Source organism: Cupressus sempervirens, chromosome 3 (genome assembly GCF_028749045.1).
Source record: "Cupressus sempervirens isolate cs-2001-9-10 chromosome 3, ASM2874904v1, whole genome shotgun sequence".
In the NCBI taxonomy this organism is placed as follows: Eukaryota; Viridiplantae; Streptophyta; class Pinopsida; order Cupressales; family Cupressaceae; genus Cupressus; species Cupressus sempervirens.
Genome location: NC_143120.1, coordinates 310,644,211 through 310,671,483, shown reverse-complemented (window position 1 = coordinate 310,671,483; position 27,273 = coordinate 310,644,211). Strand labels below are relative to the sequence as shown.

At 35.1% G+C, this 27,273-nt stretch overlaps 1 protein-coding gene across 1 annotated transcript; it reads right to left on the bottom strand.

Moving 5' to 3' along the window:
* Window positions 1-12,315: 12,315 nt before the first annotated feature.
* Window positions 12,316-24,695, bottom strand: LOC149566218 (E3 ubiquitin-protein ligase APD4-like). The gene is made up of 10 exons (XM_089819634.1): window positions 23,983-24,695; window positions 20,270-20,376; window positions 19,931-20,053; window positions 19,641-19,731; window positions 19,020-19,094; window positions 17,991-18,073; window positions 17,744-17,890; window positions 13,179-13,248; window positions 12,740-13,046; window positions 12,316-12,542 (listed from the first exon to the last, which is right to left on the bottom strand). The coding sequence occupies exons 1-10, from the start codon at window positions 24,305-24,307 to the stop codon at window positions 12,467-12,469; spliced, it is 1,404 nt and encodes a 467-aa protein (XP_089675760.1). The 5' UTR covers window positions 24,308-24,695; the 3' UTR covers window positions 12,316-12,466.
* Window positions 24,696-27,273: the final 2,578 nt, after the last annotated feature.

Genomic DNA, 27,273 nt, shown 5'->3' with positions numbered 1-27,273 from the left:
GGAGTCATAAGACAAAGGTGCCTAAGACCCTCTATGACATCAATCTAAAGAGGGAAATTTTGGCAATTATCATCCTCTTTCATAGGCTCAAGGGAAGTGAGGAATCCCTTAATTTTGTGTAGTGCTATTGCTACCTGGCTCAAGTAGTATGCATTGAAGGATAATACATAGACTAGGCCCAATTAAAAAGTGACAATCTAACTAGTTAGCTTCATACTATTAATCTATGCCTTTTCTACTATCCAGTTATGGCTTGGATTGTCACATGTTGAAGAGTTCAATGAGGGATTTCAAGTATATGGCTTCTACCCATGCCTGTAGGTACACCAAAGATATGCAGAGTTCATGAAGGTGAATGACGCCTTCATAATAAGAATTTGTCAAATATTGTAGGGGTGTCAAGAAAGGTGGTTCTCCCCTAAAGTTGTGTCTGTCATGACTCAATTTGGAAGTTGTTTCATCTAGTTCTCGGCATTTTCCTACATTAGGATCATAGGTTTCAATAGATTCCCATAGAATCTATACATATATCCAGATGATTGGATCATTTTGGTCGAGATGTCCCAAAAAAATTTGCAAGTGAACACTTTGTGCTCCGTTTCTAAGAAGGTGAACATCCCTTTTTCTATCATAGTGGGAGCATAATTATGCCTCTTGTTCTAATGCTAAAAACATCTATAGGGCCTTTGAAGATAAATAAAAGCCACAAATATATGAGGTAATTTGGTTAAAGTTTAATCCTATAGATTATATCAAGAATAATTTATGCTTAGGCTTAGGATTCAGGCATGTTCCTGCACTAAAGGACTATTGGGAAAACTTTGATAATGAACATGTAAGTAGAGAGAGATTCCTCTCCTAAATGATAGAAGAGAAATTTAATTGTACAATGTCGATATAGATGAGGAAGGAGTTGAGGGAGATGGTCAATACATGTGGTCATTCACATATCCAAAGAAAATTAAATATGCTCGCATTGATTTGATCCCTTCCCTAGGTCCTACCATTTACAATATGGAGGAATTAATAAAAGGGGTAATCAAAAGGACCAAAAAATGGGTGGAATGGATGAAGGATAGGAGAAAGAGAATGGGTGGCTCACCTTCAGGGTCTCAACCAATACAGTCATCTATCACAACTTCCACTAGCACTATGGTGGCCATTGTATCCACATCCATTGGGACCTCTCAAGCCATTGGGGGGAGGGGTGGATATGAGCCACCAGAGAGAAACATTCCCATTACTCCTACCTACGAAGGGGTCTTAGCACTAGTCATAACCTCGATAGGGGAGCCTAAGAAAGATAAGGAAAAGGGAAAGGAAGTAGGGACTCAGGGTGTAAAGGAAATAGATGCATTTTTTCCAATGATTAACTTGGTGGCTCAAACGGGGCTCAACCTGATGATTGACTTTATGGAGGCATGCCACCACAAGAGACACCTCAAGCGTAGCCTGATACTAAAGGTAACATCCCCACTAGTACTCTTTCTACTCAAACAATTTATTTTCCTTCTTTTTCCAAGAACACAAGAACTCCTCCCATGACAAGCAAAATTGTTGATGCAACAACTCTCTAGTCCTCTCTCAATGTGCTTACCTCAGATTCATAGCTAGAGAACACACTTGAGAGGAAAAGAAAGAGGATAGAGGAAGGAGAACCTCCAAAAGATCTAGTCAACCAAGATGTGAAGAAACTACCTCTTGTCAAAAAGGAACAGAGGGCTCCCACATTGGAAACCCTAGGCAAAGATGTCAACATGGGAAATTTCATTATAGAGGTGGCTCATGCATAGACTGAGGGGAATTTGTTCAATCTCGCCCTGTTAGATTTCACCATTTGCCAACATAAAATGGGGCCCCTAAGGCATGACACTAAAGTTAGGATGTGGAGATTCCTAAATCAAGAGATAGATGGGGAGTTGGAGGAACTGGAGATCTCCAAAGCCCATCTCAAGGCTGCTAATAAGGAATTGATCGAGTACCTTAGGCAATTGTTCACTCCACTCGCTAGTTAGGATGGGGAATCATCTAATTTAAGATCTTTAAACCCTCCACAGAAGAAAACAAATCCCTACTCGCCAAGCCTTAGGAAGAGTGGCATTTTTCCCAGATTAGATATGAGTGGCTCAAAGATATGAAGGTAAGGTGCCTACTCTTGATCGAGGAATTGGGTTCCCTTTGCATAAGGGTTGTAAAATTGAAAGATACCATGTGCAATAATCTTGAGTCACTCACGAAGGATATAATGAAGTAAAAGGATAGCATGTTCATGTTGCACAAAATCATGAGCATGAAGGTCGAGGGTGCTCTCAACATAGGCATTCTGAAGAATGGAGATGAGCCTCTATCTTACTGAATGCAATCTCTTGAATTCAAAAGAGAGAGTATGGTAAAGGATAAAAAATAATTGAAGGTGTATGAGTCACTGAAGAAGATAGAAAAAACTATCTTCAGTTATCTCTGGGAGATGCATACAGAATCTCATGTGAAAAAAAATGACGAAGTGGTAAACATGGGACATATGAAGACTTCCTACCAAGACTTTCTGGGTGAATTAATGTGTCCTGCCAACTTCCAAGCCTCCAATATCCACAAGCTAATGACCATAAATGGGATGCTCATAATGGTGTTAGGAAAGTTACAAGTCTAATATGATGTCATAGAAGGATTTCTCATTGGTCACAATTTTTGGATGATCTAATCAGATGTATCAATTCTTGATTCCAAGGATCTTGCAACGATCATTGGGGTGATGAAAGGGTACAAATTGAGGCAAGAAGAGGCCAAAACAACTAATCATGGAAGCCAAAGAACTTCATCTCTCCAGTCCTAATCATTGCTTTGTTCTAGTGTGACAAGTGTCATATTTTCTATTTTTGGTTTCTCTTCTATATTCTTGAATCTATAATCATTGTAACACTCAGAAGTTATAGGGCCTTTATGTAATACTTCTAAAATTAATGAAAGATTTGGCAAATTTTGGTGTCAATTTACCCCTATTGTTGAGACAATTGAGTAAGTCTCAAAAGTTATCATCAAATTTGTTGGTCATTGCATTACATGTTTCCTTCTATGTTTTGTAAATTAGGATATGGAAAACTATGAATAATTAATTCCAATATGATCTTTGGCTTTAATGGTTGTTGGCAACCTAAGAATTCCTGAAGTTTTAGTCATATCATTGTTTCCTCTATTTGTAATTGCATATAGGAGTAGGATAGCATAATTAATTTGTTAGTTGGTTAGATGTATGTAGGAGTTGATAGATAAAGTGTCAAAAGGGATTTTACTACTCTCATGGTCATGAAGGTAGTTGAGCCAGAGGTTCAAAACTAGCTTGGGTCTTTCATGGTGATGGAAAACTCAGTAAAGGCCTCTCATGCTCTCTGGTTAAGAATAATCTAGAATAGTATAAACAAAATTCATTACAAATATTTCTTGAAGGGAATTGTACCTTTAAAATTTAGAGGAGAGTGAAAGAAGAAGAAAAAGGATAAATTTCCCATTTGTTGATAGAAATTTTTTCTCCACCTATTGGGCAAGAGAGTGGAGATTCCAATTGAAGTAGAGGAGAACAAATTATTAACCAACACAAGGAAAGACAACCTCTAATGGAGATATCTAATTCTTGTAGTTGGATATTCCATAGTGAGAATGACCAAACAAAATAATAAGAAATGAACACAAATAGAAGAAAGATCATTGAATTGTTCAAGTTGGCATACAAATGCAGATTTTACATTGAACCGTAGTCAATATACAACTGTTGAAGTCAAATATTCTCCTCATTAACATGTTTGTATCTAATTATTCTTCTAAATTAATAATCTTCAACAGATCCTAACTATCCTAATTACCTCTAGCAATCTCTTTTCCAAAATTCTTCTCTACCAACCACCTCGAACTCTTTCCATCTAGCAATCCCTAAACAAGAACAACTACCCTACTTGTATACAAGAAGGCCAACCACAAGTCATCTTATTTGATAATTAAATTCCAAGACAAAGGACATATATTACAAATAGATGGGTCAAGCTCTATATCTAGAAGATCAAGCCCAAATATATATATATAGTGGAGATATCTAATTCTTGTAGTTGGATATTCTATAGTGAGAATGACCAAACAAAATAAAAAGAAATGAACACAAATAGAAGAAAGATCATTGAATTGTTCAAGTTGGCATACAAATGCAGATTTTACATCATCGTAGTCAATATACAACTGTTGAAGTTAGATATTCTCCTCACTAACATGTTTGTATCTAATTATTCCTCTAAATTAATAATCTTCAACAAATCCTAACTATCCTAATTACCTCTAGCAATCTCTTTTCCAAAATTCTTCTCTACCAACCACCTCGAACTCTTTCCATCTAGCAATCCCTAGACAAGAACAACTACCCTACTTGTATACAAGATGATCAACCACAAGTCATCTTATTTGATAATTAAATTCCAAGACAAAGGAGATTTATTACAAATAGATGGGTCAAGCCCTATATCTAGAAGAACAACCCCATATATATATATATATATATATATATATATATAGTGTGTGTGTGTGTGTGGTGTGTGTGTGTGTGTGTGTGTGTGTGTGTGTGTGTGTGTGTGTGTGTGTGTGATGCAAACATCCAAGAGGGTCACACAAATGTATTACAACATAGAAAAATGTGCATGTTTCATGAATCTTCATCACCAGCCACAACAAGCCAACCCTAAACATCAGAATAGGAAAACCAAATAAGATTGTACTGATCATTAGACAACTTTGTCTAGAAATCTCAAAACAAAGTGTGAATCTAGACATAGGATCTCCATATGTTTAGATCACACCATAAGGATCTTATAATAAAATGAGACAAATGGATTGATCGCAACTCAAAACAATAGTAAAACTATAAAATTGAATAGTAAATAGACAAACTAAAAGAAAATGTTTTTGGTGATGCGAGATTTCTACTGACCTAAGGATGATCCTACATCAAACACCCTCAAGGAATAAGAGATGTTTCGTAAGAGGAAATTATGAACATTTGATAGAATTGGAATATAAATTTTAGGTTCATTCTTCACTCACTTGTCTTATTTATCAAAATAACGATGGCTTCTTTCACTATTTGCATGACCCTTCTTGCTATTTTCTATACAATTTCTCATCAAAATCGTAGTAGCATAACCCCCATCATTTGGTGTCATTATGTTCTGATCAAACTCACTACTCTAATTATCTTTGCCTCTATCATCATTGCAACTACCAACTTGTGCCTACTTCATCTTATGTTTTTCGAGTCTACCTTTGTCATCATTCAACAACTTATCAACTTTCAATCTACTTACAACATTTTTCTTCGCTTTTGATACCTCCTTACCAAAAAACTATTGTGACTTTATCTGGTTGTCATAAACTTTCAACTTCAATAGTTCATGTTTATCCATCAAAACCTTCAACAAATGTACCATCTTAGTAATGTTTTCAACCACTTGTTGTAAATCCATCACCTTCTAATATGAAGTAATCTGATCGCCTCAGGTATAAGTTTTCATCATACATAGTTTTGTTTCTTCCATTCATTCCTCCTTCAATGGAAGTAAAGTAAATCTTCTATGATCTTTGATGATAGAAACAACATTCCTATGGTAATCGTAAATAGCACCAACAACATTTTTTCAAGGTCTACCCAACAAAATATGGCAAGCACTCATGTCAATCACATCACACATAGCCTCATCTCAGTATGGGCCAATGTTGAAATTAACCCAACGTTGTTCTTTTTCTTCCACCATATGATCATCCTAAAACCAACTTATCTTATAAGGACACAGATATTTGAGTCTCTTCAATCCCAACTTTTGTACCGTTTCTTCAGATACAAGGTTATCAGTACTTCCACCATCCATTATTACTTGGCAACATTTTCCACCTGACTTATAAATAGTCCAAAAGAACTTCTTTTGCATAGGCTTTGGTTCCTTCTTACTTAATATAACTCTATCAAACATCAAATATTTTCCCATCTTAAGTGCAACTTCCCTTTCAATGAGTTCATCTTTCTCTACTTGTTCCTCATATGCCAATAGGTTTTTTTTCTTTCCTAAAACCACCAAAACATTGGAAATCCCTATCCTCAACATTCCCACATTTAAAACAAGTACCTTTGAATTCTCTATTACCTCTTCCCCTTTTATGAAACTTATGATCAGGTTATTCTTCAATCACAAGTTTATATTTTCAAAAACTAGTTATCCCTAACCCTAGGCGTAACATGTCTTCCTTTCAACTTATCTTATTCCTTCAGAGCACACTGATAAGAATTATCAATTTTACTAATCATCAACATACTCTACTCATCTTGAATAGTAAGTCTCAGACCATTAACATACCTAGCCATCTTTTCCTTGGATGACTCTTGGTGTCTAGACCTGGTTATAATCTTGTAGAAATCCTATGTGTATTCCTTAATTGTCAAATCTATTTACTTTAGATTTTGCAATTGCTTGAACTATTCCAATCCATGATCCTTTGATATGAACTTGGCCTTAAGTCTAGAAAGAATAACTCTCGATCTAGTGATCTTAGGATCACCACTATCTACCCTATCTTTCTATAATCTTTTCCACCATAAGGCATCATGACCCTTTAACTTAGTATGTGCTGACCCAACTCCCTATGAATTTTTAACATCTTCAAGCTCAAAGTAATTCAATAATTCATTGATCTAATTTATCAATTCCTCTAGATGTAGTGAACCAAAAAAGCATGCAACACCAATTCTATGACTCTTACCCATTTCTCTCATAGCTCTCAACAATCTTTCTTCTTCTATGAGAATCTCAAGATCTTTAGTAGCTTCTTCAGATTCATCGTAAGTCTCGAGGTTTCTCCTAGCTCTAGTCAATGCATTATGGACCTCAATCCTTATCTCATTTATGAAATTTTGCATCATTTTCTCTAATCTTCTAGGATTCATTCTTCTAGGAGGCATGTTTAAAAAAAATTCAATCTTCAACTCCCTCAAGTTCAACAATCTAATTCAAGTGTCGATTGTTTTACACCAAGTAATCTAGCAATACCAACCATACTCTTCAAGCAACTAGGTTTTATTTGGCAATCAAGAAACAACCAACCAACCAATCCTTCCTCAGCAACCTCCACAATTTCAAGTCAGCTTCAATCTTCTTCCACCTCACAACGAGGTTCAAAAGTGTGATCTCTAATTCTTCCAAGAAATCAATCCTTCTCTTGTCACCTTGCACTAACTTATGGTTGTGTGGATCAGATCCTCAACTTCTATCACTCCACAACAAGGCATGCAAGTCTGAGATGGTGCATTCTAAGTGTTTGTTCTACTCTGATGCATAGCCAGCTCTAATACCATTTGACATACTCAAGGAAAGAGAACCTCTAATGGAGATCTCTAATCCTTTCATATAGATAAGCCACAATGGAAATTCCCAAATAAATTGATAAGAAATTGACACAAATGGAAGAAATGTCACTGAATTATTATCAAGTTGGTCTACAAATGCATATTTTACATCACCGTTATCAATATACAACATCTAACAAGTCAAATGCTCTCCTTGTTAACATGTATGCATCTAATCATTCCTCAAAATTGCCAACGACCCAAGGATACTCCTGCATCAAAGCTTTTCTAAAGTTATAATTGAAGAATAAGACTAATAGTTTTTTAATTTGAAAGATAGTGTAGTCAAAAATTGCATACCTCCATTAACAATTTAGGCCACATTTTTGTAACCACTTTTGTGTCCCCCCTAGCATTTGTATAGGTCCATTTCATCATCCATTTCCCTCTCAAGATGCTCAGAGTCCTTGTTAGCAACTATCTTTTAGTGTCATTTTTTCATTATTTTCATGTATCCTTTGTCCCCTATCATTTTTAAGCGTGATTTGTTTGGACACTAGTACATCACACGAATGTTTGTGTATCATGCATTCGTCCACCGACATCTTGACATTCAAATGTATGTCCTACCTATGCTTTCCACTTGTCACTTTCTTTTGCGAGTAGAATGGTTATGTCTTCGAGAATGGTCTTGAAGCCTCCTTTTCCCTCCTTTTTTCCTCTTAAAATTGATCTCTCTCTCTCTCTCTCTCTCTCTCTCTCTCTCTCTCTCTCTCTCTCTCTAACTACATAGCACTTTTGGATTTCTCAAGCCTATCTAGGTCCTCTCTCTCTCTCTCTCTCTTGCAACTAACTACATAGCACTTTTGGATTTCTCTAGCCTATCTAGGACTTTCCTCCCTCAAGTGAGGTTTGTTTCTATTTCTTGTATTATCAAATAGGAATTTTCTTGTATCTAGCAAGGTCTATTTCTATTAAATTATCATTTGTAAATTTGTCTTTTCAATTTATCCATGTCTTTGGCTGTTATGGAAGTGGCAACACCAAAACAGGGACTTGATTGAGGCAAGACTCCAAACAACACCAAACATTATTTCTATCTTGCTTATGTGCAGGTTAATTGGAGACACTCAAATGAGCGAGGGTTTTCTTCTATTTTATTTATTTTATTTACTTTCAATTTTGTTAATTAATATATTTTATCACATTTTGCAAGTTATATAAAGAATAGGTATGGGTTTTCTCCACATTCTAAGTATTTTTTATCACAGTCCTTACATGACTACAACGTGTTGCACAAACATCCACATGTTGTACAGACGTTTGTGATTGATACACTCTTGGACTGAAGACGCTTTGTTATCTAGTCTTTCCATTTTTGCACCTATAATATTCTTTCTCGTTAACTATAATAAGGTACTTCTACTAGTTTAATTACTTGGAGATGTCTAAATGTATGTTGTGAACCTAGCTCTCAAGTGAATATAGTTTTCTTTTGGTGAGGTCAAATTTACACCATTACAAATAGTTCAAATTATTGGATAGGTTGTTATTCTCTCACTTTGACATACTTCGTTACTATTATTTTAACTTGTCTGAATCTTCGCAATTAAAATAACAAAGAAATTGGCAAGGTTCATATGATAAGGAGAACTTGTAAATTTGAATTAGGAATAGTCATTTTCTATCTTCTTTCTCTTCTTTATATAGCTTCTTTGCATGGCATAGATTACAGAGAGCACATCCATTAATCATCACCTCAATCTTGATATGAGTTGTTGAGTCCACACTTGATCATTTAAATTTAGAATATCAAATGCATTTTCTATTTACATGATAATTTATTTATTTTAATTTCAAAGTGTTATTTATTCATGACAAGATATGAGATAATGTAAAGATCTAAATAATATGAAGAACTACAATTTTTAGTATCCTTTGAAATGGTTATCCTCTTTTTTGAATGAATGACCTACCTTAGATTCTCATTTTGGAATAAATTCCACTTTAAAATTAATGTTTCCAATTTGATTACTATAGATTTGAAATCAATGTGATTACAATGATCTATTTTTGCCTTTCTAAAGTTAGAAAAAATTAAATGTTAAAAATAGTGCAATAAATCATATTATTTTGTGAAGAAATTGTTATGAATCTAAGAACACAAAATCTCTAGAACAAGGGCATAAATTAAGGAAAGAAGAATGCAAACTAATGATACATGTCTCTAAAAAGAAGATACACCAAAAAGCTTGTAATCACACCAAATGATGAAAATTTGTAAGGATTAACATGCATGAGCTTGTGGGTGGAATATAAGATACATCACACATTGATGGGATAGATAGTGCATACCCATCCCTGTATATAAGTTCAACATAAAAATTATAACCACAAACAAAAATAACAATTACATGCAAATATAACCAATATAATAAAATAATAAATCGCATAGAAGAGATCACAAGACACCAAGATTTAACATGGTTCACCCAATCCCTAGGCTACGTCCACCAAACAACGAATCCAATATTATTAACATCCAATGATTACAACCTGATTACAATCAGTAATCCCTTACAGCTCAATACCGCCACAAGAAGCAATTATCGCATCACATACTATGAAATCCCTAACCCTAAGCCTTTTTTATACAATATTTTTACTACTTTAGGGTCATAATTAATTACAACATGTCGACCCAAAATGACCAATAAAATAGGGCTCGAACCCCAAAGAATTCTGAAAAGTGTACAATACATTCCTAATCAGTCACCACATATCAACAATCTCCCACTTGGGGACTGATCAAGCTCCACATTAGACAATAATCTCCCACTTGGAGACTCGTCCTGTAGCAATATCACATGGCGCTCCCACTAGATCGAACCACCTTGGACTCTATTCTTTTATTATGTTCAGTCTAGAAGACCAACCAAAGCTGGAGATGAATTCAACTTCTCCCTTTTCACTACCTTTGTAAGGCCTCCATATAGGAAATAAAACTTAGATTGTTGTCTTATGCTTGCTTTATTGCCCTTTCTTCTCATTTCAAAACCTTATATTTAACCTTGAAACTTGACTCTATGGAAAGTCAAATAAGCACTTGGAATTCTAATAATAACTATTTAGTTAACTCCCTAAGAGTTCCCTTTCCCGTTCTTGTTCTAAGAATTCAATAACCTCCATGGCTTTGTCTTAGTCTACTTTTGTTTGTGTAGAAATTATATTACAAATACATCTAGAGAAATGATGAGAAAGCCTCCTTACCATACTCTGAAGTATAAGTGTATGTATTGATTGTCTATTATAGGTTAATGCGATCTACTTGTAATGCTAGCTTGAGTTGTTAGTGTCTTATCTTTTAGTACTCAAAGCCAATACACTTAATGATCTAATTATGTTCTCATTGAGGATTTCACAAGTAGATTAGCCTAGGTAATAATTTGACAAAGCTTCATATAAATACCATACTTCAAAGGGAACTCAAGCATTTTTATCATTAATAAATACTTTACAAGAATTCAGCCACTACTATCTTATGGCCTCCTTCCATGGCACCACTACCATCCATTTCATGTAGTCATCAATTACTATATAAGAATCCCTATATACCCTACAAGCTAAATTATATTCATCATGGATCCGTAGACCAAATGGTGGGTGGTTAAGGAGAACTTCCACTCTTACCTATTTAGAATTGTCATTGCTAACATTTTATCACCCCCTAATGACAATCCTTGAACATGGTAGTCCACTCAAATCTATAGAACCATGGACCAAATGGTGGGTGGTTAAGGAGAACTTCCACTCTTAACAATATAGAATTGTCATTGTTGACATTTTATGACTCCCTAATGGCAATCTTTGAACATGGTAGTCCACTTACATCTATCTTCCATAATATTAGTGATGGTGATGATGGAAAAAAAAAGTATTCACTAATTGTCCTTCATAGAACTCTTGAGGAAACATTTGCAACTGGCCTTTATCTACATATCTAAATAGGATCCCATTACAAAATTGGAATAATTGGCTTTTACTTATATGTTTGAGTAGTATCCCATAATAAAATTGGAAGAACTAATTAACTAATGAATGGTAAATTCCTTAAAGCTAAAATGCTCTTTTAAATAGATAAATTAGCTTGAGAAGTTGTATTCTTGTAAGGTTAGGTTAGGTTAGTTTTACATGTGCATATAAAGGCTTTGAAAATGCCACTAGATTCAATGTAAAATCAATCTTCATGAATTCAATTATTATATTATTGTCCTTCAAGTTCTATCTTTGTGAGTCATTGCAGCTTCGTGATCATACTTTATAGCTTTCATTTCCCAGGAGTCAAGCCCAAACACAACTTATTACGACCTTCTTCTCGCCCTTAACTCTGGTTCGAGGTATTAAGTGTCTGTACAATTTTCCTAATACAAGCCATTCCAAATCTGTGAGACCCCGTAAGGGACCTCTTCACCAACAACACTCCTCTCGTAGCACTCAACTACATCACAAGGCCTCTAGTAGCCGCCCTGATCAATTGCTATTGGATTTTTTCCCTGCGAGGACGGATACCTAATCTTTTCCGTGATGTCTCTTACTTTCTTCTTCTTTTGTTGTATTTGTTCTTTTGTGGACACCGTTTGGTGCTCCGTTTGTCTACTATTTTCTTGGTGTAAGCTTCCAATCCCATAAACCCTCGTTGTAGTCTTTTATTGGACATTAATAATATTATCTTATCTTATCTAATCTATGCAATGATTTGATTGTAATTTGTGTGGTTACTCTACCATTTAACTATGGTATTAGAGATAAAATGACGATGGCTTATAAGAGAAATGCGGAGAAGAATAAAAGGAGGATTTTGCTTTGCTGATTAAGTGTCCGATATTTTTACCAAGGCATTAAATTATTGTTTGTTGAATGTTAAATTTTAATTTGCCTGGACAAACTTAAAGGAAAAAGAAGGTTGATTATAAAACGGACAAAGGCAACAATGCGCGCAATAGACAGTTGAGCTAAATTCAACAGAACTGCTCTCAATAAAATGTTCTTGAGGTAGAGGATGGAGACAATAAATGATCTATATACATATCAGAATTATTACACATTGAATATTTTTTTAATTTCTTCGATATGGTTTCTGCATATGGGGCACTGTGAAGATGCTTCCTTTATCCTGCAAAGGCGGTCAATCTACATTAGTGAACGATAGAGAAAATTACGTAACAATAATGTCCAAAAAACACATACAACCTCTTCCAACAAAAAGTCATTTCAACCATTTTTAAATCAAAAAGGGTATTTTAACTAAAATAATAGATAAGTTAAATTTCAAAAGGTGAAATGAGAGTTAAAGCTTTGCAGATTCTTCACCTCAGCCCACAACCATAACATGTTGCAAAATGGCCGCATGGTTGGAAAATGCTACCCTTATTTTCTTTAAAGCAGATGACACAAACATTTTCCTCGCTTACTTCTTCCAAAACCATCTTAACTTTTGAAGAAATTTTTGAATTTGGTCCTTTGCGTTGAACAGATTTACTATCAATATTTGCTTTTTGAGAACGAGTATACGCATCTTGTTGTGAATTCAAAGGTGTTTCCTCTGGCGATAAGTTTGACAGATCTTTTGGCTTGCGAACAAAGAACAAACCTGATAATACTGCAAACAGTAATGCACCTGAAGAAGCAATTATCAGCTTAAATTAGTGAACAATGCATATTTTGTACAATCTCAGTAACAGCGTAATATTGAAACCAAACTTCGTTACAAAATTACAATCATTTTGGATAAATTTGAGACTGAACTAACCATCAAATATGAGATATATCTGCCAGCGAGTCCTATACGAGACCTCAACCTGCCAAACATCAAGCCCCTCCTGTATGGCAAATGGAAGCAAGACAAACAAATTATGGCAGGGCAATAATTTAGGTGGTCATTCACTGTCTAAAATATGACTGCAAGTTTACATGAATATCTTATCAGATACTATTAGTGATCAACATCTAAACTAACATAACGTAAAGTTTGAGGGAGAATATAAGTATGTAAAGGTCCCTTGAAAAATGTGCTAAAACGAAAAATTCAGAAGGATCTGCCATTGTTCTATGAGTTCAATTATTTTATCACATACTTTTATCACGAAACAAAGAAACTAATATTTGAATTGCCAACTTCGGATTTCATCAAAAGTTCAAAAGAAACTAAAAATTTAACTTGATCGTCATGCATTGACCAATTTCACAACTTCTAAAAGTTCGTGTAGTAATCTTAAGCCAAAATGTCTACATATGTTGCACTAAATATATACGTTAAAGGATAACAATTTACAAATCATAAGAATAACTTTCAGGACTATCATGCACCTGATTAACTTAGATTGTCCAATTTGCATAGAAGTAAATCGTTTAAGAAATTTATCAGAAAGTTTCTTGGATATTCCAACGGAAATAACTTTGATTGTTCCACTTCCAATACTTGGTTAAAAAGTTACAGAAATAGAAAGGATTTGCTAATGTTAAAAGCCCAGCACAGTTATTTAAAAAGTTATGGAAATGCAAATAACTGCAGAACATGGAAAAACATGAAGCTACATCAAATCAAATAATATTCACATCTTTTTCATAGGAAACCCAACATATGGAAACTCAAGCAAGGAAATTGGTTGTGGATGTGTTCTTCCAATATATTCCATAAATCAGTGAAATATAAATACTATAGTATGGCTCCAAATAGAGTAAATCAATTACTATGAATTTAAATTGTCTCTCCTTTACTATATTAGTACTCTATACTGAAAAATCAGACTATAATTTTCTATATCGCTCAAACTCTCAAACAACTGCTGCAAACTCTCTAGATGCTCCATAGGAATTCATTGAATATCTGTATAAATGTCCAGGGATCATCTCAATTTGCACTTCACTCCTGACATCCAGTGAGAAAAGCAACTGAAACTGTTTAGTTAGGTGTCACCCCTGCTTCCATCCTCCCAGAGACCCAAGGTTTTCAACGAGGGGTTTAACACTCCCTCAAAAAATTTGAACAAGTTCAACAAATGCTAAAGATATTGAAAAGTACGCAATGAAATTTGAACCCCTTCAAAATGCCTATCATGGTTTGGTAATCTCGATTGGTAATGGGCAATGATGAGAGTAAAATGAAAATCCTAAAGCACAATTAGGAATCAAATCAAATATGTGTTCAACAAATATGCAGATGCTTTTCCAGATAACTTAAGTACACTCCCTGACCATAATAGATATCCTTTGATTGGCTCAATTCATCATAAAGTGTTTTTTTATCAACATATAGAAAATTTAGAGATTGTCTGAAATGGAAAACTACTTCCTACATTTTTATGCACACGCACATGCACATAGGAAGGGAGTTGCCTAAAGAAAAATGGGTTAACCACAAGAAGAAGAAATGCATTAGATACTATCTGGCAATAGAGTGCTTGTTTCTTTTTTATTATTAATTTATTGTTGTATCGGGGATCTATAAAGTGGCCTCAACCCAGGTATATGGTAAGCCATACACAATTAATATTTAGCCACCATAAATCATAACAGTAAAAACACATATAGCATGACACAAAATCTACCAGTGATATGACTAAAAAACATCATACAATATATTGCCCTAGAGAGCATAGGAAACATAACCAGGCCTAAACAAACCACACAAATAACATAATATAACCCAGAGATCAAAAAGACCAAAGGTACAGAAACACAAGAAATGACTACAATGAAAATGGGTCTTTGGCACAGACACTACATGGAGTGACCATTTCCCCAATACCATTCACTGGGACAAAAACAAAAGCATTGTTGAAAAGCCTATCAATCCTTTATATACAAATATTCCAGAGAATATGAGTACGAGCAGCTTTTTCCAAATGTTATTAGGAGTCTCACTGTTTTCCATTCTCTAAAGGTAATTTCTATTTGAAGTTATATGAGCTCCTTTACAATTGAAAAATTCATTGACTTGGAAGCAAATATGAGATGCTACAGGAAATGAATGAAAGGTGGTAAACAATTTTATATGTTGGCCTTGCAGTTTCAGCAATTAGATGGGCTGATAATCCCTTTTGCTTGAAGGTTATCAACTGCAAGAATTTTCTCATGAATGAGCAGCCATATTAAGGCCTTCCCTTTTGGCATAAAATTTAACATTTGATTGACATGGATCCAATTATAGGAGGCTATAGGACAATGGATGAAAAAATGGGAAATAGTATTCTAGCTATAGGGCAATGGATGAAAAAATGGGAAATAGTATTCTATGTTGGCCTTGCACTAAAGTATATGGATGGACTGATAAAGCCTTTTGCTTGAAGGTTGTTAGCTTTAACAATCTTCTCCTAGGCAAGCGGCCATGTAAAGGTCTTTCCTTTTGGCTAAGTGTTGTAATTCCCAGTTTCAGTCCATTGCCATGAAACACCTAATTGTTCACTGGTTTTCACTAATATTGTTCTAAAAGTGGCTATTCCATTATTTGTACGTGGCCAAATCATAGTTTATCTTTGAAGTAAGGATTGTTCTGCAAGAGAGCTCCCCTTTAAAATCCAATTTCTTGAAACTAGGATCTCTATTTAGAGGAATTTAATAATTACCTGAGTTACCAAATGCACACCCTGCTGTCCACATCGGATCCAGATGTGTGATCCAAATGTGGTCCAGAATCCAGATACATATCCACAGCCCAGGTCAGTCACCTTGAGAGCACCCGGGTGCATCCATGGGCCAGTCAAAACCCTAAAACAACCCTTTATGAGATCATTAACTTAAAAACATATCATCTTGTTTGCTCTTTTGCTCTCAACTCATTTTGTCTCCGTTTTGGTATTTCAAAGAGCAAGAAGTTTTAAAGGGGATTGTCCATGAATCTAAGATGGTCCTTTATGAAGCCATAATGATGTGCGCTATGGAGTTTTGTGTGGTTTTGAAGGTCTTAATTTGGTATCTGGGACCCCGTGAGGGGGGGTTGCCCCTTGATCTTATCGCCCCAAAATCTCCATTTAATTTTTGAAGTGTCTATTTACTATTTAATGATGATGGTGTCTCTTTGAGGTTTATTCAATTGGCATTTATTATTTATATTTGGATTTTGGCATTGATATATGATCATACTATCAACATGTCCATGAACCAAAACATACCCAAAACCCAAAAAAAATGCTTGTACCGAAGCACCGAGTTCCCATACCCATATCCAAACCGGCAAACTAAGATATTTATCCATAAAGAATAAACTGAGAGCAAAGACTAAGGAATTGATCCTCGATTGCATTCTGCTTGATTAAAACAAGGTTCTCCTTTCTGAGAACCTTGAAGGGATGTCCAAGGTGGAGGACACCCATGATCATGTGCCAAAGATGGAAACGGTGAAGCTACATCAGTTGTCTTGGTCTCTTTTGAGAAAGCAATATTGGCTAAGTTCTACCAGATTTGGCTTCGCATATGGAAAACCTGCAAGGCTACAGAAGGCATGGTTATCTGGAGATATCAAATCTGTTTGCCCTAGCTGCCGAGCCAATCATCTAGGTGGCTACTATGGACACAGCTACTGACCAAGTGAAAAGGTGACTCTTTTTTATCTGCTATAGCCTACTATTGTAATTGTACGCATCAATTTAAGTTGTTGTCAATTTTGAGTTTTGTATGCTGGGCTCTGCCTTGTGCTTTGCTGGTTAGGCCATTTAGTTTTTCTGGGTGCTCAATTCAGCCTTTACAGCTTTTGTCTTCACCAGTTTCATCAAATCGTTTTGTACTAGTGCTTTTAATTTTAAAAGTTGAAAATCCCTGAAGAACCTTCAATTTACCTATTAAAACAACAAACAGGGCTATTAACTTTGTAGGGACACTACCCATTAGTCAGAGCCCTTATTTTTTATATCTCATTTATAACCTAATTCATTTCTCCTCACTTATTTTCTAATTAAATATGTTATAATATTACATTAGTGTATATCTAATACTTGAATTATTTTAGTTGCACATGTTAATACAAATTTATTTTATATTACACTATTAATGATATTACATTAGTGTATATCTAATATTTGTATTATAGTTGTACATGCTAATATACATTTGTCCAAACTATTTGCAAATATTTTCCATGTAGATGTCCTAAGGCTAAAATTGATCGAAAATAATGAAATCTGTCTATTAAATTTGTAAGACAAGGCTTCTACCCTGATGCAATCTTTGTAAAGTTTTAATAGAAAAAACTCTCCACTTTCATTTCATTAGCATTAAAAATGAAAAAGATAGTTTCTAGTTGACAGAAGTGTAATGGATCCATACCAAGTAACATCCAATATGAGAAAATCCTTCAGAATTTGTGGCATTAGTAAATACCTGTGGCTTATCAGGAGTTGTCAATAGGCCAACCTTGGAGCCCCTTAGGGATGGTAAAATTTTGCATGATTTTACATCCACCGGACACCAAGAACTTGCTGTCTTTATCTCATATGTTTTACTTTTGACCTCCATCTGTAACTTCATCTGTATTACGATCATTAAATAGATTCAGAGAAGTGAAGAATCATAACCACCAAATATAAAAAGACCAATGTATGTAACAATGTTCTAGAATTTCACTTACTTCAACACTCTCTTCGTTAAGATTCCCTAATCCAAAATAGTAATCATTATCACTGTCGGCTTCAAAATGAATCTTCCCCTGACCTGTTCCATAACAGTATGAAAATAAAAATTTTATTCAAAAAACAGTTTCCACTAAATTATAATAAGCAAATTTCCAAACGTGACTTCATGGAATAAATTTGCATAAATTTAAAGGATTAAGTAATACACAACACTTTCACGATGTAATATAATTGATATTATCTGACAATGTTGACAGTCACTTAAAAATTTAGAGTGCCATGAATTGACCATAGATTTCAGTATTCAGAATTCACCTACCATCAATTTTCCTTTTGAGGGATGCAATTTAAATAATGTTTAACATACGCCAAACTAGACAGAAATGGGCAAAACAGTGACTGAGTAAAATTTTCTCTCCCAGTTTGGTTTTTACTTAGCACGTGTCCATGTCTCTGTGTGTGAGCACGTATGTGTACGTAGATGTGTAAATACATATAACCCATTGAGGGCATCAAAGGTATTCATTGGACTTCAACAGCAACAACAAACCTTGGAGAAATGGGCAAAACTAGGAGAATGAATCAAATAAAGAAGTTCTGTTAAGCACCCATATAGCAATTTGACAGGATGGATTCCCATATGATATTAAACACTCTTAAGGATATAACCTTTCAGAGAAATGCATTGGACTGATCTTCCGCACTTATTGACTTTTGACAGAGAGATTTAATAGAGAGATGATAATAGTTTGAAACTTTAAAGCAATGTATTGATGATTTTGCATGGTTGAAGAAGTACATTATAAAAATATCACTGATCTATTTCCTTGCAATTAATTGGTATATTCAACACCTTTGTGGTTCTATTTTGATGCCATATATTAGCAAAGAATGCCCTTTATATTATGTTGAGGTGAGGTGAAAAATATGTTGTAATTAGTTCATATATGCAATATTTATGAGCAAGGTCATATCATATAACATTAATTACTGAGTAATAGTACTTTAGAAGCAGTGTTACATACCACTTACAGTTCTCCATAGACTGCAGGAGTCTGGACTAGATGGATATCTAACCCAATCACTAAACTGAGCTGCTCCTGAAAACAAAAATTAAAAAAACGGAAAAATCAGTCTTGTATGAAAATTTTAAAAGAATTAGCATGCTATGCAAGCAAAAGGATTGATGTTGAAAAATTTTATTGAATTTATCTATTGTAGCTGTATGGTTACTTGGACAATGGTTACAATATATCTATAGTAAGTCATACCTCTAACAATGGGTACTGTGTAAGAAAGCCTTGATCAATAAGTACAATCAATAGTTCAAAATCTTATCCATTCAAGTAATATGTAACCCAAGATTTCAAAGCAAGTCTTATATACGAGTTTATTGTCCACATTGAAAGCAGCTAGTGTTCAAGTGAAGAAAATTCAATCAGGCGATTGTTTCATCGATAGCTAACTTATGAGTACCCTCAAGTTGACATTCATAGATGTTGGGATTAAATAAATGCATGCATAAAAATACCAAAGATATTGATAAACTTGGGTCTATATATCAAAATTATCAGTAGTAAACATGTGAGTACAAATCAGATATTCATAAGTGCAACTTAATTCCCAAATATAGAATTAGGACTCACCTTTTGCAACAATCATGAACAAGCTGGGGGTGGAAGGTAACTCATATACCATAGTTACTTCAGATCCTTGGTTTAGCCAAAAAGCCCATTCCTAAACTTGCAAAAAGCCATAAGAAAGAAAAATCAACTTTACATTTAGCACCAGAACATGTCAATACTAGCCATCATTTTTCTCTAAGAATAATCCTAGATTACAATTCATATAGAAGATATTTTCTTATCTTGAAACAACTATATCCATCTGCATTGTTATATTTGTAAAATAGACTAAAAAGGGTTTAAAGTTTTGCCTTATGATGATTTCCTGAAATGACAACATTATGTTCCACAGTCCATTCTTTTGTTTTGTTCAATAAAGGTTGATTTTCAAAAAGATATAGGCGGACTCCTGGAACTTGATCAATATTTCTCACCTACATTAAATACAAAAAAAAAAGTTAATTTTTATGTTCAAGAAACTAAAAGAGAAATGTCATGTTATTGAAGTCATTAAGAGACCGTTGTACCAAATTGACTGTTTCCGAGAGCACAAGCATATTTTAGAAATATGTAATATGCTTACCTAAAGAAATATGCAAGATAAGTAGAATTATTACCAACACTAACAAATAAACATCACAGAGACTTACCGATATGCTCTCAACAAACAGTTTGTTTGCTTTTAATAAATAGGAAGAATTGAGTCCAATTTCCATTTGCTCAGAGCCATATATAATAAACATCAACCCAAATGATCCTGAATATCAATCAAAAGAGACAGAAAGATTAACAATGATATTCTTATTTACAGCTAATAAATTAATATTGATCAAGTCCTGTGCTAAAAACAAACTTAATATTACAAAAATAACTTCTCTTTGTAAAGAATAATTTCCAATTATTTGTAATAATTAGAGAATGTATATCGAGTAGACAAAGATAAACTCCACCCAGCTGTAAATTGAAAGAGTTATTTCCAATTTAAATTAGACAAAGTGGCATTTACAAAGAGCTAAGAGATAATTTAATATTTGTCAGTGGCCTAGACAATATGACAATTTGATTTACAATGAAGGGAAAGATATACAAGAAGCATTTACTTGTGATAGAATTTAATGAATAAGACAAAATGGAATGGCCTTTTTCTCCAGAGTACTTTTATTCTCATCAAAACTTCAATGAAGAGTTGTTACACTTTAAATTTTGAAAAGAATATTGCTTTTCTTATAGCAATCTTTAATATAGAGAGATAAGTGACATTGTGATGGCTGATAAAATTCAAATAAAATATCAACGAACCAAAAACTGACCACCTCCAATGTTTGTATGCTCAAAAGCATGCCATAGCAAGCCTGGCTAATCCAACAAAGTGAGAGCCATTCATTAGTGGCAAAAAAGTGAGTTGTCGCATAACAAAGGTGTGACATAATATAATTGACTACAACCAAGGTCCGACTTCTCTTAGGAGTAATGCACAATATAATTCTTGTATTATAGCTACACCATGGACATTGACTACCTCCAATGTGTATATGCTCAAACGCATACCATAGAAAGCCTCACCAAATCACCATACTGGTGACTGAAACAGGCCTTGCTACATTCACAAGTGGTTAAAAAGTGACTTGTTGTGCAACAATGGTGTTGTGATTTGTGAAGAGCAACATAGTTCAAATCCTCAAACAATAAAGCAGCTGTAATGTACAAAATAGTTCTTGTATTATAGCTATAATTCTTCTATCTTTGAATTGAAAAAACACATAATTTGAATAATGGGATTTGATCTTACTGGCATAGATATCTTAAATACATCTACTTAGAAGACAGTGAGAGATATCAATGTAATATAGTTCATGTAATATATTGTTTATATAATTTTAAATTAATTAATTATTTATATTTAAGTATTGTTGGCTATATATTGTTGATTTTATATTGGTGGCTATACTGTAGCTTGCAGTCTAGAGCAAGGGATCTACTGAAAAACTACCTAGTCTAGCAGCTAAATAGTAAACATATACCCATCCACAATGGAAACCTTTATGTAATAAAATGTGAATAATTCGTTAATTTTAGGACCCGGCTGTAGCAGAATTCAACTTGCATTACAAAAATATATCATTGCCCAAATCTTTTAGAGGGCCTCAAGATGGCGACCTTCACTTTCTTGTAATAATTTATAGGTTGAAGGTGACTTGTTGTTCAGTCATTTCTGGAATGGATAACAATTCAGTCCTAGAATTAAAGCTATGGAATATCCTAGAGGAAACTTTGATCACTCCTCGCATCAATACATTTGCTTCAAACGTCGTTTAAGGGAAGGGGCCCATATTGCAAAGCTTCTGTCAATAAGGACATGAAGAAGCTCTGGTTTTCAGCTAATCTTAGTTGTTCCCCTAATAAATGTGCAATATTCTAACTTGCTGACAAGGTATGTTACAATTCTTGTATTATAGCTATAATTCTTCTATCTTTGAATTGAAAAAACACATGATTTGATTAATGGGATTTGATCTTACTGGCATAGATATCTTAAATACATCTACTTAGAAGACAGTGAGAGATATCAATGTGATATAGTTCATGCAATATATCGTTTATATAATTAGAAATAAATAAATTATTTATATTGAAGTATTGTTGGCTATATATTGCTGGTTATATATTGTTGGCTATTATATAGCTTGCAGTCTAGAGCAGGGAATCTACTGAAAAGCAACCTAGTCTAGCAGATAAATAGTAAACACACATCCCCATCCACAATGGGAGCCTTTATGTAATAAAATATGAATAATTCATTAATTTTAGGACCTGCCTGTAGCAGAATTCAACTTACTTTACAAAAATATATCATTGCCCAAAACTTTTAGAAGGCCTCTAGAGAGTGACCTTCACTTTCATGTAATAATTTATATGTTGAAGGTGACTTGTTGTTCAGTCATTTCTAGAATGAATAGCAATTCAATGCTAGAATTAAAGCTATGGAATATCCTAGAGGAAACTTTGATCACTCCTCACATCAATACATTTGCTTCAAACGTTGTTAAAGGGGACCCAAATTGCAAAAAAAGCATCTCCCAATAAGGACATGAAGAAGCTCTTGTTTTCAGCTAGTCTTCGTTATTCCCCAAATAAATGTGTGCTACTCTAACTTGCTGACAAGGTATGTTAAAACCCCCCCAATATTGTGTAACCAACTTTTAGATCTTCATTTTTTTTGAAATTGGCATGTACTGTAATGAATGGGCAAGGGGGATTACGACCACCACGAACATGTAAAGGCTTTGAAAGTATTTAGCCCATTGCCAAATTTTAGCACTTACTTGGCAATTATGAGGAACTCCTTTAAATTCTTGTCAACCACTATCTGAAAACGCATTCTTGGCTATCATTGTTTTGGTTTTTGATTTTGTTGTGTCTCATATATTGTAGCAAATGATGGAATCTAAAAGGCTCTCATTTCAACATTACACGTATTTTAGGGACTCCACTTATGTCAGGGCTATTTACAAACACCACTTCCACATTACCTTTTGCATCCTAGACGAGATGACCCTTAAATTTGTAAAGATTGTCTTGGCAAAAGAGGATCTTCCTATTAGTAGAGTGTTTCACCCCTCATCCTCCATAGTTACAAACTGCAAATTGAAATTGAGCTTAAGAATAGATTCTATGTATGATTGTCCCAAATGATGAGGTGAATACTCTCAAGCCCTCCAATAGGGGATTTGAGCCCCATTCTCCTAAAACAATTGAGGACATTCTCAAACTCGGCCAAGGAGTCATGTCTTTGTTCAAGAAGCATTCAAGAGTGGCCCTATTTTATCAAAGTCTAGCTTCATATATTGATAATCTGCAGAACCTGGATAATGGCAAGGCATGACTGCTAGAAATTAAAAAGCGTCTTCGCCCTCCCAATGTTATCCATTAGTAAGCAAAACATCACTCTTTTTTGGAACCTATGGCCAAAATCAACCACATTTTTGTGTCCATTCATAGCTCTCAATATGGATCTTCTCTATAGTTTTGGATAGCAAGTTGTTTTTATCAGTCTCTCTTTCTGGGTGTTGTACTCAGCTGACAACAAAACTAAACTTATGTTGTTTTATTTGGGAGACAAAAAGTTGTTAGCACCCTAGAAGTTCTTGCAGAAGCTTTTCTTTAAAGGAATGATCCACATAAAAACCACACTAAACAAGCAAAATGAAATTCTTCAGATCATGACCACAATATAAGTCTAATTTTGAATGAAATCTTACCTAACGTGATCTATTCTCAAATTCGTAAGAAAATTTTCCCAAAGGACGCATTCTTACTCTAAAGACATAAGCTCTCTTATAAAATTGCTAATATCCCTACTTACCAATTACTGCTAGGAGGATAGGACCAAAAACAAAAACGCCAATCCTAACATCTCTAGAAGTGCAGTCGTCGTACGGCTCAAGAAGTGGCGCCCTCCTGTCCCTCGAGTGAACATCGCGCCTCCTCTCTCTTGAATAACTTCTTCTTCCAGAGGCATGAGAACTTATCATGGTTGTGAAAGCTCCGCCTGAGCCCGCCGAACTGAAGGCCGACCTTCCACCAGAGAACGCTCCGCTTGAGCCTGATGAACTGAATGCCGACCCTCCACCAGAAAACCCTCCGCCAGAGAATCCTCCGCCAAAGCCTCCTACACTATGAGCTCCCATAGTTTTCAATATACAGAACTAAGAACAGTTTTTTGTTTTCGCTGTTATCAAAACAAATACCAGAAAACACAGGATTGTAGAAAATCAAAATGATCAGATCAGCTGTCAGCTGATCTTTAAACTATCTTCTATTATGATTGTGAGTACCTACCTTCCTTTCCAAAAAGGCAGAAGGAAGGAGACTACGAAGATAGTTGGAAGGAAAAAGGAAGACTCCATGAAGATTAATAGGAAGGAAGTGGGAAGTAGGCTGTAAAAAATGGCAGGCGAATAATCTAAAAATAGAGGTTTCATTGAAAGTTCCCTGCAAGTTTCAAAATTTGGGAATTGTTGAAACGGTCGCTAGAGGGTTTCAAGTAACGCACGAAAGTCACAATTATCGGCCGTTGGCTTTCCCGCCCCCACGACTCATTTTTGTCCATATTCGTTAATTAATGGATTATTGAATCGTTTTTGGAATAGTCGCTTTCTATTAATATGAGCTATTATTGAGCTAGAAAAAATGGCTTTGCTTTGGAATGTGAATGTTTCTGTGAAGTTCAATCAAATCGCACATTCTGATAAAATTAAGCATGCTATCAACAAAATTATTTCGGTGACTAATAAATTTGCAACTCTACAATTATCTCCCCAAGAAAATCATCCACTCAAGGGCATTGAAATTTGAAGGCCAAACAACAAAGATGAGGGATCCAGAAAGCAGTCATTGGGTGATCGCATCAATTTACAAGAGATACTTTCAAAAACCCAAATATGTTAGGTCTACTCAAATTTAATTGAACAAAGTTCACACCCCAATACCCACTCATCAAGCTAATGGCAAAGGTAAGCTTTAGTTCTCCTATCATAAGAGAAAAGGCTTGCAGGATCATAACCCTAATCCACAACAAATATTATTAAAAAAAATAAAGTGATTGGACCCAAGTTACCTATAAGAAGAATCGAGCAAACAAATCCTTCTTTAGTTGTAACCCCTCTATCATCCCTTCCATGAAGCCCCTGCAAATTTATGAAGTTAACAATATCCCCCTTGGTCCCACTCCTCTCTCAAAGATAGATCTCACTCCCGCACAAAACATATATCCTAAGCAAACCCTAGTGGCTAAAATTTCACATAGCAAACCATATATTTTGCCTCAGAGATCCATGCATAGATACTTCTTCGAATGGAAAATGTTTTCCAAAGAATCCCATCTTATATTACTAACCAAACCTCTGATTAGAAATGCAAATCCCAACTCATACATTCCTTCGCACAAAGTTTCAACCAATCTCCCCAAAACTCCTCGTCTGTCCAATTTTAGAACCATAAATTATCGTCCTCAAGGAAGGCCCATGGCAAATAGGAATGAAATATCCCCGACAGGATGATTGACTCTTTAAGCACCAAAAACTTAAAACTTCAAAGGTTTGACATTTCGTCAAACAATTAGCAATCGAGCTCTATCCTTACTGAACTGAAACACTGAGTAATTATACTGATAATTGGATAATGCAGAGTTTGATCCAACCGTCTACTTTCACAGACTGGATGTGGTTCCGACTCTCAATTTGTCTTAGAAAGCTAAGCTTGGTCGAAGTTCTTTCCAGCTAATCAAGCATTCATTTCTGCCTAGTCATCATACTGGTTGATGCCTGAAATGTGACTGGAACTGCTCAATTCAAATCACTACTCACTAAGGAGCCCGCACTGTGTGGAAGTTAAACCCACCGGATGTAGGGAAACCAAAATGTGCCTCTTATCGCTGTCACCCGTGTTATTTTGACTGAGACCAAAGATAGATTCGCGACATGATGTAGGTGATTACTATCGCGACCCTTGTGACAGTGCGCCCAGTCTGTATCACATGCCCTTCTTCTAACTCCTGCTGCGAGACGATGCCGACACTGATCAGAGACTCGTCATTGATCCTGCGGTTCAGACTGTCAAGATAATCTAGCTGTTAATGGCATCCCGTGCACACCAAGACCGCTCCTTCCCGACCGTAATGAAGATTAATATATAATGCCTGTTACCCCCGACTGAGTGCGGCTTCAATAATCAATGTAAAACGACCATTATATATTCTTTGGGTGCGGCAGATGCCATCTGGAGCTCGTCTACGAAACCTTCAATGCCAGGTCATCCTAGCCTGACCTGAGACTCGCGTGCCGAACCCGATCCAACCATTCAAATTTATCAATTAATTACTTCCGCCTTTGGCTTGGTATTGGGTAGCGTTTGTCACCCGAGTTTTTTTAATGAATCTCGTCTTCTGCTTGCGGAAATACTAAATCGGGAAGCAAACCATTACAAATGTCCCACCCTTATCCAGTTTAAAAATCTCCAAATCAGTGATGGCTCATTCGATTATGCAAACTGTATATTGTCCTCTGTCCCACAAATCCCTTTGTGGAATTAACTGACTTTGCTGAGGGTCTGGATAGGGTCTCAAATGTTTGTCTGTCAATTTTGCTAGTCTTGTGCAAAATCTTCTATACGGAATATCTTCTATAACCTGATCTTTGCTGATCGGCCCAGACTTCGGCGTTAACAATATACGGAAATGTTGGCTGAAAAATGGTGATTAATACCACTCTCGCTGATCCAACGATGAACAATGATGCAAGAACCACAAAATTGGTCTTAGACCCAAATTAATGACCTGATGAAATGACTGAATGTCACCTCCAATCTACAATAATTCAGATGATATTTCACACCCTCAAAATTGCGTACCGATTGAGAGTTATCGTTCTCAATGGCCAACTGTGACAATTGCGAAAACCCTAGGTTCCACAATGCACCTGTGATTGAATCACAACCTGAAAATCAAAGAGAGATAATCAACTGCCTGATTCGAATGGAGCCCCGGGGTGCCTATTTATTCTTTTCTCTCCATCCTCTCCAGAGACTTCTAGAACATTTTTGATCTTATCCCTCAAGTGACTTTATTAAATACTTTTATAATCCAAGTCACTTTATT

What these genes read in the sequence shown, in the direction of transcription:
- LOC149566218 (XM_089819634.1), bottom strand. Translation starts at nt 24,307, where the DNA reads ATGGGAGCTCATAGTGTAGGAGGCTTTGGCGGAGGATTCTCTGGCGGA. An exon ending in TTTCAGGAAATCATCATAAG is followed by an intron (nt 19,732 to 19,930) that starts GCAAAACTTTAA and finishes TTGCAAGTTTAG; the next exon opens with GAATGGGCTTTTTGGCTAAA. An exon ending in GATATATCTCATATTTGATG is followed by an intron (nt 13,047 to 13,178) that starts GTTAGTTCAGTC and finishes TTGCTTCTTCAG; the next exon opens with GTGCATTACTGTTTGCAGTA.